We start from the raw sequence: 13040 nt of genomic DNA on the forward strand, positions 1-13040 counted from the left end.
GTAAATTCCACATCAGTACACTGTGATCACTGCCACCTAGTGGTTCCTTTATCTGCAAATTCTTAATACATGAATGATCACTGCTAATACCAGATCAAGAGTATTACCCTCTCTTGTTGCCTCTCGAATATGCTGCTGCAGAAAACAATCATCCAATAAATCCACAAAAGTCTGACTAGTGTGTGAGTGCCCAACCCACAAGTTCCAGTCAACAAGTTCCTTGCTGTTTTTCTTAGCATCTTTTGCCAAGGATTTCTCGTAATCTTCCTTCGCCTGCCGAACCTCCTTTGTCACCTGATTACAGACTAGCTTATATCTGCCATAGGCTTCTGACTCGCTTGATAATTTATATGCATCCATGCATTTTCCTTCTCTATTATGAGTCTCATTAGTTCATTAGATAAAAATTTAGCCCTAAACCTTGAACAATATTTCTTAATAGGTATGAAACTTTTAGTAGCTTCCATGATTAATTCCTTGAACACTGACGATGTTGGTAACATCGTCAGTTGATCCTACTGTACAGAATTTAAAACCTGTCTGAGAGCACTGACAGTTTTTAAACATGTGGCCTCCAGACATGTACACAGCAATCTAGGTGTGGCCTGACCACTGCCTTATACAAGGGGATAAGCACCTCCTTATCCCTGCTAGAAAAATTCATGTATATCATTGACAAGACACATGAGCTACTCTTGCAGACCATCTGCACTGCTCAGTAAACTTCATATCTGCCTGCACAATTACCCCAAGGTCCTTTTCGTTCTCTACCACTGTCAGTGTAGTACCACATAGTTGATACATTACTCCGGGGTTACTGCTTCCCATATGAAGTACTTTACATGTGTCAGTGTTAAACTTCATTTGCCACCTCTCAGTCCATCTGCTCAACTTTTCTAGATCCTGTTGCAGCAGCGTACTGTCATTAACAACCCTGCCAACCTTGATATCGTCTGCAAACTTGGACATTAAGCCTGATATTCCATCATCAATATCATTAATAACTACAGAAAATAACAATGGACCCAACACTGAACCCTGGAGGACTCCACTAATAACATTAGTCCATGAAGAGCAGTGGCCATTGATTACCACTGTCTTCTCCCACCCAACCATCCCATTATCCATAGAAGCAATTTGCCTTCAATGCCACAATGCTCCAATTTGTGCAGCAGTCTTCCATATACAACAATATCAAAAGCCTTTCTAAGATCCAAATATATGATATCAAAATTATACTTTGCATCCAAGTTCCTTTGTGACCACATCACAGTATCCAATCAAATTGGTCAGACAAGACTTCCCCTTAACAAACCCATGCTGTGTCCAAGCTTTAACTGAAGTCTTGTCTAGATGATCCTGCAGTGCTTCTTTAACCAATGCCTCCATTAATTTCCCTGGAACAGAAGTTAAACTAACAGGTCTAATTACTTGTGGCACCCTTTGACCCTGCTTTGTGAATTGCAGTCACATTTGCACATTTCCAGTCCATGGGTACCTCCCCTGAGTTCAAGGAAGCTTTCATAACAATGGCTATGGGTTTGCTTACTTCCCTTGCTGGCTTCTTTAATATAACTGGATAGATACCATCCACCCAAGGTGCTTTTCTTATGTGTATCTGCAACAATTTCTCCTCCACTTTACTCTCAGTTATTACAAAATCATCTAGATCACTGCCAGAGTTTAAATCACCTCTGGCATTCCCCTCCCTGAATAACTCTTCATGTGTGAATGTAGATGCAAAATACTCATGGTTTATTAGCTACCTGAGCAGGATCATCAATAGTTGAACCATCGATATCCAGTGGACCAATCTGATTCATCCTCTTTCTTCTAGAGTTTACATAAGTAAAGTACTCTTTGCTGTTTTTCTTTGCATCCCTTGCCAAAGATTTCTCGTAATCTACCTTTGCCTGACTAACCTCCTTTGTGACTTTATTACACATCAGCATATATCTATCATGTCACTTGTTAATTTATATGTATCCCATACATTTTTCTTCTCAGCCACATCTCATTAGTCCATCTGACATCCATTTAGGCCTAAACCTTGAACAATATTTCTTAGTTTGTATGAAAAGCCTAGTAGGTTCCAAGATTAATTCTTTGAATGCTTCCCATTTTGAATTTTGCGTTGGTAACATCATCAGTTGGTCCCACCGAATAGAATTTAAATACTGTCTCAGACCACCGTAATCACCTTTACGAAAGCAAAAACTCTTCACTTTACCCCTGATGGCAGTTACATCTTTGAGCAAATCTCACTTCAGCACCCTGTAATCACTGCCACCTAGTAGTTTCTTTATCTGCAGATTCTTAATGCATGAAGAGTATTACTCCCTCTAGTTGCCTCCCGAACATGCTGCTGTAGAAAACAATCACCCAATAAATCCACAAAAGTCTTACTAGTGTGTGAGTGACCAACCTACAAGTTCCAGTCAATATCTGGGAAATTAAAATCCCCCATTATAAGACACTGATTTACTGGCCCACTATTTTTCTCTTTACAGTTGTTTATTAAACTCATCAGAGTCATTAGACCTATAACACACTTCTACTCTCAAATTTGTCAACTAAACCTGGTTTGGAAGTAGAATGATGTGTTGATAATAGATCATGCCCAGTCTGCAATGAATTGGGCAAGATTGATACCCCCATTTGAGTTGCAACAGTCTGGCAAATTTGGGTAGTAGAAACATAGGTGCATTTTGGCATAGTTAACCTGACTTTCCTTCTTGCTTCTTGACTGAAAATTTTTTATTTTATTTTTTATGACTTTATTTTTGATCTTATACTTCTATATTTTTATTTCGGGTTTCCCACAACAGATCACATGATTTCCAATATGCTGGGTGATTGCTTGTGCAATTTGGACATGATATTCAGGAAATTCTGTAGTATATTTTGTTTGTGAATAACATATTTTTAGCATTTAAAGTACCACAAAGGGCATGGCAGTGCACGTACCCTGCTTTGGCCGAGGTTGGCAAATAAAGTGTACTGAAGGTCAGTATTTTTGTTGCGTGCTGGAACTAGGTTATCCTTTTGGATCAATATTAATCTTTCTTGTGTTACTTTTCGTCCATGCAATTCCATGACTACTTCTTCAATGACATTCAGTAAATCCTACCCACTTATCACTCCTTTTGAGGGGTTCAGTGTGTTATGTGATGCAACTTTAACTAGGATTCCACTTATGCAAGCTAATTTCAATAACAGTTCAGATTGTCTTATTCAAGTAATTTCAAGAAATGTTCAGAATTGCAGCAGGGTCACTAAAAATGGTAAAATGACTCCTGACTGGAGTCATTTACCATTTTTAATGACCCTGCTGCAATTTTGAGACATTTCTGGATGACAAAAGAGAAGTTTGCTTAATGGTTGTGTTGACCAGGAATATATTACTAGAGACACTGGTGATTCTGAGTTTAAGTCTTTTGTCTTGTGGGGAGAGAGAGAGAGAGAGGGAGAGAGAGAGAGAGAGAGAGAGAGAGAGAGAGAGAGTATTCAAATTTGCAAGTTTCACTCTGAAAGCTTCTTCACTCAAGTGGTGCATATACAAGGGGTGATCATTTAATTCGCAGCCTGGTGCAAGATCATCTTAACTGTCATCATCTGAATTTTCTGTGGATTTCTCCCTCTCAAAATACTCTCCCTTGAACTTTACACACTTTTGCCACCGTTGTATCCATGTATTAAATGCTTCTTGCAAGCCATTTTTCAAAAAACTGCAAAGATTTTTTTTTTTTTTTTTTTTTGACAGCATTAGTAGAGGCATATGATACAAGAAAGCAAGCTTACACAGCATCAGCAAAAAACAAACCTTCCATTTCACCCCTCCATTTGTTCCAGCTCAACCGTAATTTATTTAGGCTATCAACTTCCACAACCAAAGTTGGAATTCTGTTCCACCAATCAACTACCTGCTGGATAAAGGCAAATTTTTGCACATCTATTCTACAACTGTCTTTCCTCAATTGGAATCTGTGCCCCTCAGGTTCTTCATCTGAGCAAGAGGAAAAATCCCATCAGCAGGGTCTGGAAAATTTACCGCCAGCAATTTACCAACACGTCAGTTTATCACATTTTACCGTCTGGAAGCAATGAGATGTGTTTGGTAAAATCATAAAAAGTTATTTTTTATTTAAGTTTCTGCCTTAAGCTATGATTAGCATATTTTTGGAATTGCTATGAACTATGAGGGAATAGTATGGAAATAAAAAAAAACATGTATGGAAATACGTAATTTTAATAGGTAGATTATGTATTTTAATAGTTACATGTATCACAAAAATAGTAAAAAATCCATTATTTGAACAATATAACAATTGGTTAATTTTAAACTAATTATAACATTGTCATAGTACACTGCAAAAATTCAAAATGAATGTTTATGCAATCTTCAGAATCAGTTGCGTCGGGATAATTAATTACTAAGAAACTAATATTTACAACACAGTATGTAAATTATTAATAAGAAATATTATGCGCTATACCTCTTAGATAATCAACAATATCACCCCGTTCTTCGTATGCACTAACAAGCCTTTGTTCATCACAATCGCGATACTTTTTTTTTTTTTGTTTTGTTGCCCGGATCACTTCCACTTAAATATTGTTCAATGCGCATTTCATTAATACTTTGTTCTTTTTTAATGCAATCGATAAATTTCCAAATGTTGGGATGATAAGCAGCGACTTGTTCCTCAAATCCTCTATGCCACCCTTCAACAGAATTATTCATTCTTGGTAATCCTTCAAGAACAAGATGGCGTGCGTTCCACATTTCATGGGAATATTTTGGTGGTCGACGAAGATGTCGTCTGGTTGGGCGTCCAATCCATGTATCCTCAAAATAATCAACAACTTTTTGCGATTCTGGAGGAAAAACACCATTTTCACACAAATGTTCAAAAACAACTGTCACAATTGGAGTGGGCACAAATGCAATTGCTGCCAAAATTCACATATTTAAAGCAAAATTATGCATCAGTTTCATAACGTTGTTTCAATCCATTATTCTGAATGGAAAGAAAAATACATTGTGAAAAGTGGAAAAAACAACCCCGTTGCGAAGCATCAGGAAAAACTCTTCTGCAAGCATTCATCATCACTGTCTCAAAATCTATAGTTATTGATTGCGGGGACATAGCCGGTTCCAATACTGTCAGCCACTATAGTAGAGATACATACGTTTCCTCAGACTTGTTAGGCAATAATGCATAAACTAATGGAAGCAATATTTTGTCCTTGAATCCATGTATCGTATACAGGCTGATAAAAAAGTAAGGGAACAATTTTGAAAGTCCCATCGGCACACCAGTGTTCACTTCATGCTAACAACTGCAAATTTCTTTTCGTATTGAAAATTAACATATGATTGTCCTCGGGTCCAGAATCAAATTGTAGAAACAATTCTCCATTGCATGATGTTTTATATTCTTCTGTAAAAACTGTCTCCATGATGAGTCAGAAGAACTGGGCCATCAAAATTTCGACTTCTTATATTTCAGATTGTTCGTTTCATTGTACCTTGGAAGCTGCTGCTTGCCTACAGATTCTCGAAACATTTGAAATAATATTATGAGGCGTATTATTTGTTGTTTCTGCATAAGTTCGAATGATATCAAGAAGTTGTGCTGCCTCAACTCCTGCTGCGTCTCCACAATGGTTGTGCTCCTTCCATGTTTTAACGATGGTGTTATCTACCGTAGTAACTCGAGTGGCACATTTGGTTTTTCGGTAATTTTGACACTCCAATGAATTTGCTTCATTTTGCCTGTCTTTATAAAACAAATGTCCACTAAAGCACATCGGTTTTCCTTTTTCTGATTTCAAAAAAAATTCTATCGACATGATGCGCTCAAAAACTCAAAAGGATGAAAAATAAACTCAAAATAAGAAAATGTTGTGATTGTAAGAGATTATAAATATATAAGTACCTCCCTAATCAGCATGCCCTACCTCCACTCTCCTAAAACATGCTACTTAAGTTAAAGGAATTAAGTAGGTACCTACCTAATTCAAATTTTGGAAAATAACAGGTAATTAAATTAAAGCACCTGCAATGGTATGTATTTCTAGGAAATGTATACCTAGCATATAACTTCCATTTTTAACTGCACTTAATTCTTAAATAACACCTATAGAAAAGCCTTATTTTCAATTTAAAATGATCAATAAATTTATATAAATTATATGTATTGCCTGGCGATAAAATATGCTAACGATCATTTGTAGGCTATAAGTTGTTTATAAACTTAAATTTTCTTAAACTTTCGGCGATAAACTTTCCTAGACTAAGTCTAGGAAAGTTTATCGCCTGCAATTCACCGCCAGCAGTTTACCGCGGCATCAGTTTATTGCATAAACAATTTATAGCCTACAAATATCGACAGGCAATAAAAATAAATTTATATAAATTATATGTAACTTAAGTAGCATGTTTTAGGGGAGTGGGGGTAGGGCATGCCAATTAGGGAGGCCATAGGATAGCACACCATAGCCTGGCATGCTATCCAATAGTAATAAAACTTTGAAATCTAATATTTTTCCACAAGTTCAACAAGCACAGAACCTAACATGGGGATTTCCCAACAAAATAAAATACGGGGATTTCTCGATAATTTTTTTTGACTAGCAAGTCAACAGCGTGGATTCAAAAAGAGTGGAAATGTTGAAAAATTACATCAAACATAATAGCAGGGATTTCCCCACTCACAAAAGCTCAAAAAATACCCTGTTATGCAAGGTTTTCAGAAATTCTCTAATTGTGTTATATAAGTAGTGGGTTGTGCGAGGATTGCCGCAATTTATCAATCGTGTTAGAGTGAAACCGTGTTGTAGAAGTATAACATGCATGGGATGGATAGCATTGATAGACTTTAAAGGAATAAAAACTTAATTCCATGCAATAAACAAAAATTGATTTATTGGTTTTTAAGTATGGTACAGTTAGTATGTAATAAGTTTCAAATAACCAGATAATCCTGCCCTTAATTGGATGAATTTTCAGATCCTCTTTGTATTCTGTTATCAAGTCAAAAATGAGAGAGAGAAGGGAGGATAACTTACATTTTAAAAGCAAAAAGTAGCATAACTCCATAATTAGATACTGATATTAAGGACAACTGGATATGTTAAATAAAAATAAATAAAATTAACAAATTTGAGCCAGGCCACTATGCTCCAAACAGACTTGGATCAGTTGCATATATGGTCTGAAAAATGACAACTAACTTTTGATTATTCTAAATATAAGGTTATGCATTTGGGGCAGAGAAATCCTGGAGTCATGTATAAGTTTGGGGAGAGGAGCTAAAAGTGGTTCAAAATGAAAAAGATTTGTCGATATTATTATTTAACCTGACATGAAATTTTCTATGCAGTCTAAACAGGTGATTAAGAAAGCACAAATAGTTTTCTGTCCATGATTTATAGCCACTTAAGGAGGCTATAAATCATGGACAGAAAAAATGGTCATTTTCCATCTATACAAGGCAATGGTTAGACCACATTTGGAATATTGTAATCAGATCTGGAAATTTCTGGTAAGTTCAAAGAACTTACGGAACTTGGATGGTTCCCCTGGAGGCACACACTGCCTCTATCCTATTGGGAAAAAACTTATACCAGTGTTTTACAACCTGCTGCCCACAGATGAGTTTAATAAGTTTCAAATAACCTTCGTGAGATCCAGCCTTCTGTTATTTCTTCCAATTTTATGTGTCTCCTGGTTTTCACCTTATAAGAGAGAGAACAGACCTCCATTTTACTCAACTCCTTCAGTACCTTATACACCTCAATCAGATCTCCCCCTAGATGGCTAATTGTTGAACTGCATTTAAACCCTCTGAGTCATTTTTCATATGTGCATCAATTTCACTCATCATAAACTTAGTTGTCCTTCTTTGAAGTCTTTTGGTGAAATTTCCAGACCTGATTACAATATTCAAAATGTGGTCTAACCATTGCCTTGTATAGATGGAAAATGACATCCTCCTCCTCAAGTGGCTATAAATCATGGACAGAAAACTCTGTGCTTTCTTAATCACCTGTTTAGACTGCATAGAAAATTTCATGTCAGGTTAAATCATAATATTAACAAATCTTTTTCATTTTGAACCACTTTTAGCTCCTCTCCCCAAACTTAATAACCTTATATTTAGAATAATCAAAAGTTAGTTGTCATTTTTCAGACCACATATGCAACTGATCTAAGTCAGTTTGGAGCATAGTGGCCTGGCTCAAATTTGTTAATTTTATTTAACATATCCAGTTGTCCTTAATATCGGTATATAATTATGGAGTTATGCTACTTATGGCTTTTAAAATAAAGTTTCTTTCTCTCTCTCATTTTTGACTTGATAATGGAGTACAAAAAGGATCTGAAAATTAAGGGCAAGTTTATCTGGTTATCTGAAACTTATTACACACTAACTGTACCAAACTTATGAACCAATAAACAAAACAGTTTATTGCGTGGAATTAAATTTTTATTCCTTTAAAGTCTACCAATGCTATTCACCCCATGCAAGATTTACATTACAAAAACTAGCCTATACACTATCAAAGAAAATGCACATCCCATTATTTACGGATGTTCTGGTATATTTGTCTACAATGAAAACAATTACAACAAGGTTGTAAAAATTCCTCTTATCACAGTTACTGTATAAAGTAATAAACAAATTTATTCATCTTTCTTCCCCTGTAAATGTCAGCCAATACAAGTCCCAGAGAAGAATTCCACCAAGAGCTGCTGCACTTTTCTGGAAACAAACTTCTGTAGTTGCACTTTTGTAGGAACAGTCTTCTGTCAGCAGTTAGTGCTGAGAGAAGTGCAATTTAACCCAACTTTTAAACTACTTGAAAAAAAAAAAAAAAAAAGTCTACATAATTAGAATGGTAAAAGTAACACATTTTAAAAATGTGTAACATAGACAAAGCTATAAAAATTATGCAAAAAGAAAAATATTCTTATACATGCAGAATGCCAAAAAAAAACATAGCTATTCATATCAATGAATACATGCAAAACCAATACATAAATCTAACATACAGGAAGGCAAGTATATTACTCTACTCTTCAAAGCACTTCTAGGATCACATTTGATAAAAACATTTGAAAGAACTGGTACTGTGAGTTAAAATGGGATTGCTATGCAAAAATTTTGTTGTAGTAAAAACTTATCAATATCACAGCAAAATCACCTGCGCTTCCTAAAGAATATATATCTCTTTACCTCATATCCCTGTCCCAGAGTAGCATGCGCATATGATTAATTATGCACTGCCGCCCCAACATCACCAGGATTCCTTGTCCATTGTTATCGTCAATTGGATGTCGTGTGAAGCCCCTTTCCATGTCATAATTGTGAACATCACCATCAAGCAAGGCTGATCTCATTTCACCATGAAGGACCTGAGCTCCATGTTTAGGAGATGCTACATTTTCTTCGGGCACTGTTAAAAAAAAAAAAAAAAAAGAAAAAAAAAGCGGGTATAATGTACTATGTATACATGATTAAAAAACATGTAAAATCATAATAGTAAATATTTCAGGATGCAGTCATCTAGTGTGAAATTATTTAACAATTCTGCTCTATCTGCAATGTGGCAATTCTTTGCAAAGAGGCCATATTTTATTCAGCATGATAATATCAGGTCACTAGCCTAACCTATCAATCCACAGGGACTTAATGCCTTTAATAAGCCTTTAATTTCATTTCAGCTTCATTTTCTTTTCATCACAAAGGTCTTTTGACAGTTTTTGATAAATTGAACCAGCATCACTGGTTCAATTTATCAGCATCACTGCCTAGGTTTTCTCAAGATTTTCTGCATCCATTATATAAGTATCCGGTCTCTTTTCCTCTTTGTATTTGCATACATGTAATACTCGTTGTCTTCTCCATTCTTTACTCTTTTAGCCAGTGACATAATTAGCCTTTGTCAACCTAACTCTTTCTGTGATACTATTACAGAACAACTTGTAGCCATTGTAGGTGTCAATATTTTTCATTCTATAACTGTCCCGTGCCATCCTTTTCTGGTCTATTTAATCTGGCCAGATGCTTAATTTATCTATTTTGACATCTTCCTAATGCTAGATTTTCTTAATGGTGTGTATATACACACACACACGGCTTTTGTGACTTTTCTAAAAAGTATTTTGCATTCTCCTGTATTTGTGTTGCCTCCTAGTGTTGTCTACCCAGTTCGGAGAGGCTATGCAGAACACTAAGCTGTCACAGTTCCTTTCCTGCAAAATGTTTATATTGTTGTGTAGAAAATATATCGGGTAATAGCTGAAATGGTTCTTAGCACTGTTTACAGCCAGTTATGGTTTATGAGGGGTACTTGATGTTTCTGGCCTACCCCAGGAAGAATAAAGCAAAAAGAAGAAAATGACTATGAATTTTATTTAAATTAGCACCTTTAAGGTAGGGTTGCCATATTTTACCCCTACAAATGCAGACAAAATGGCTTCAATATATGGAAAATAAACATACCATTATATTTAAAAAGAAATAATTATTACATTGAGTTAGAACAATTTTTTGTTTTTAAATCAGCAGGATTTAACTTAGTTAATATAATGGTTATAATGCTGTTGGGCAAAAAAAGAAAAAAACTGTCTTCTCAAAGGGTTGCATTGTTATTGAACCATTTTCAAACAAATGACAATTTGACATTTGTTTTGAAAGCTTAATCTGCCAACTGTACTAACCACTAGCTCTAAACAAATGTCTGAAAGCAGCAGTGCATTATCATGGCAACTTGAAGGCCAAATTTGTCATATGTTATATAATGCCTCTCAAGTTCACATTAATACAGTCATAACAGTGGTAAGCACGTATCATCATTGGCAATTTTAGAACTGCATTATGTAATGTGGAAAATACTGACCTGGAGTAAGTATTTTGTAAGTATTATTAAGTCTGAAGTAAGTGACAATAAGCAGTTGTTTTTATTGGTCACCATTCTGAGGGCATTTATAAACTGGGGAGGTAGTCAATTCTAGAGACATCTGGTAACCCTACTCTAAGTGCTACACACTTTATTCAATGCTTTATCAACTTTTCTAAATCAGTTATGTAAAATCTGCTGTCTGTAAACTATTCTACTGCAAGAATAACAATTATTTATCTCAAATACCTATAAATTTTTTTTTTCCAGTGCAGGAAAAAGGTGGTGATCTGAAGATCCATTTATAGAGACCAGGCCATGCATGTTACAACTCATAATCCATATCTTGGGTAACTATCTTATCCAAGCAGTAGGACTGTTCTGGAAACTTTGCCCCCCCCCCCCCTTGATGTTTGGCCTTCAATCGTGCACAAAACTTAAGTAGACAGAATATTCATAGCGGATTTACCCCTTTGAAGGTAATGAATATCATCCATTATTTGCATTCGCCACAAAACTCTAAAATGAAACCACCTTTGTGGTTCTTGGCACCCTTCTAAATTTCTTACAATGAGGAGATTCTTTATGATGCCACCATTTCATGGGTTGTTTGGTCTCTGGATCACAGTTTTTAAACAAAGTTCCATTCACTCAGAAATACTGATTAGGTCATTAAATGTAGACATTGTAGGAAAAGCTGTTATTTGGTTTTTTTAGGAGCATTAGCAACTAAGGCCGTATTGCTCTGGGATATGCAGTGGTCATTCCCTGACCTTTCCGCATCCTCCGTATTTGGTGGTCATGGGCTCGAACCCCGGTCTAATCAAGAAGCGTGTGTTACGCACTGCTGCTCCTGCCCACTTGACTATGGATGTGCCATAGGAAAAGCAGAAACATGGTATCACTCAGACATAAGTGATGCTGAATTTGAATATTGTGAGTACAATGCATACAGGACAGGAGAGATGGAAGGTTTATGCTCGTAGTTTTTTTTTTTTTTTATGAAAACCCCAAACACACAAGAGTAGAACCTATAGTACTTAGTACCATACATTGCTTGGAGGTTGAGAACATGAAAGATGTTTGTTGCCATTGGACGAACTTCTGTAGACTGTAATTTACAAGAAATATGTATGAAGGAAGGTTGTTCCAGAAAATGGCAGTTGAATGAGGAACATGAAGTTGGTTCTGTGAGTTGGAAGTTGGACAGTATATGGACATTGGCTGCACGTGTTCAGACTGTTTTGAAAGAGAGTGAATTATAGAAGCCAATTCAGAAGAACAGTGCCCATGGAATATCTGTAGAAAAGGCATGCAGGAGAAACAGTACGTCTATGAGAGAGTGGAGAGACTCTGTTAAAGATGAGTCAATTAACCTAACTGCCCTTTTCTGAATGGAATTTAGAAATCTGAGGGAGGTTTTGGGAGCACTACCCCAGATGTAGGAACACTATTCCATGGTAGAGCAGATTTGCACAGAGCAAACAGCTGTTTGGAAGAAAAGTAATGCTGAGAGCGAAAGAGAAAACCAAGTTTTTTTTAGATGCAGAGGAAGCAATATTTGTAATGTTCTTGTGCCAAGAGAAGTTAGAGCAATTTCCAAAACAGATATTTTGGCTAGAAATCAGTGTTACCAAAGATAAGCACAGGAGCAGAAGAATCCTTTTCGCAAGATATAAGACCGGACTGAGTTTCAGAAAGATTAAAATCAACTAAGTTGTCTTTGCTCCACTGGAGAATTACCTGGAGATCAGCATTTAAGGAATTGGTAGAGGATATTCAAGAAGTTGAAGCTGATTGAGCAGAGCAAGGTTTTTTCAAAATGGAAAGTGGAATGCAATGTGCCATCATCAGCAAAACTATTGATATGATTTCCAGTCAATGGAACAAGGTAATTAATATACAAGAGGAAAAGAGTGAAGGAAAGAACTAAACCTTGGGGGACGTGAGCATTAGTGGAGAAGTTAGAAGGCAGAGCCATCTACCATCACCCTCAGTAAACGGTTAGAGAGAAAACTGGATAACCAATTACAAAAACAGTTGGCAAACCATAAGATGGAAGCTTGTTTAGAAGACCTTTATGGCAAACACTATCGAAAGCCTTTGAGATGTCAAGATCTTGTGTTTCA

At 36.1% G+C, this 13040-nt stretch overlaps 1 protein-coding gene across 1 annotated transcript in view; it reads right to left on the minus strand.

Moving 5' to 3' along the window:
- The window catches only part of LOC150085089 (BTB/POZ domain-containing protein 9-like), a 218737-nt gene that overhangs the window by 59852 nt on the left and 145845 nt on the right, over nt 1-13040 (minus strand). The window contains exon 7 of the mRNA XM_090375766.1: nt 9246-9465. Coding sequence (XP_090231892.1) covers nt 9246-9465 — 220 coding nt within the window. The remainder of the gene's footprint in view (nt 1-9245; nt 9466-13040) is intronic.

Source organism: Mastigoproctus giganteus, chromosome 6 (assembly GCF_048544385.1).
Source record: "Mastigoproctus giganteus isolate SK-2022 chromosome 6, ASM4854438v1, whole genome shotgun sequence".
Lineage (NCBI taxonomy): Eukaryota > Metazoa > Arthropoda > Arachnida > Uropygi > Thelyphonidae > Mastigoproctus > Mastigoproctus giganteus.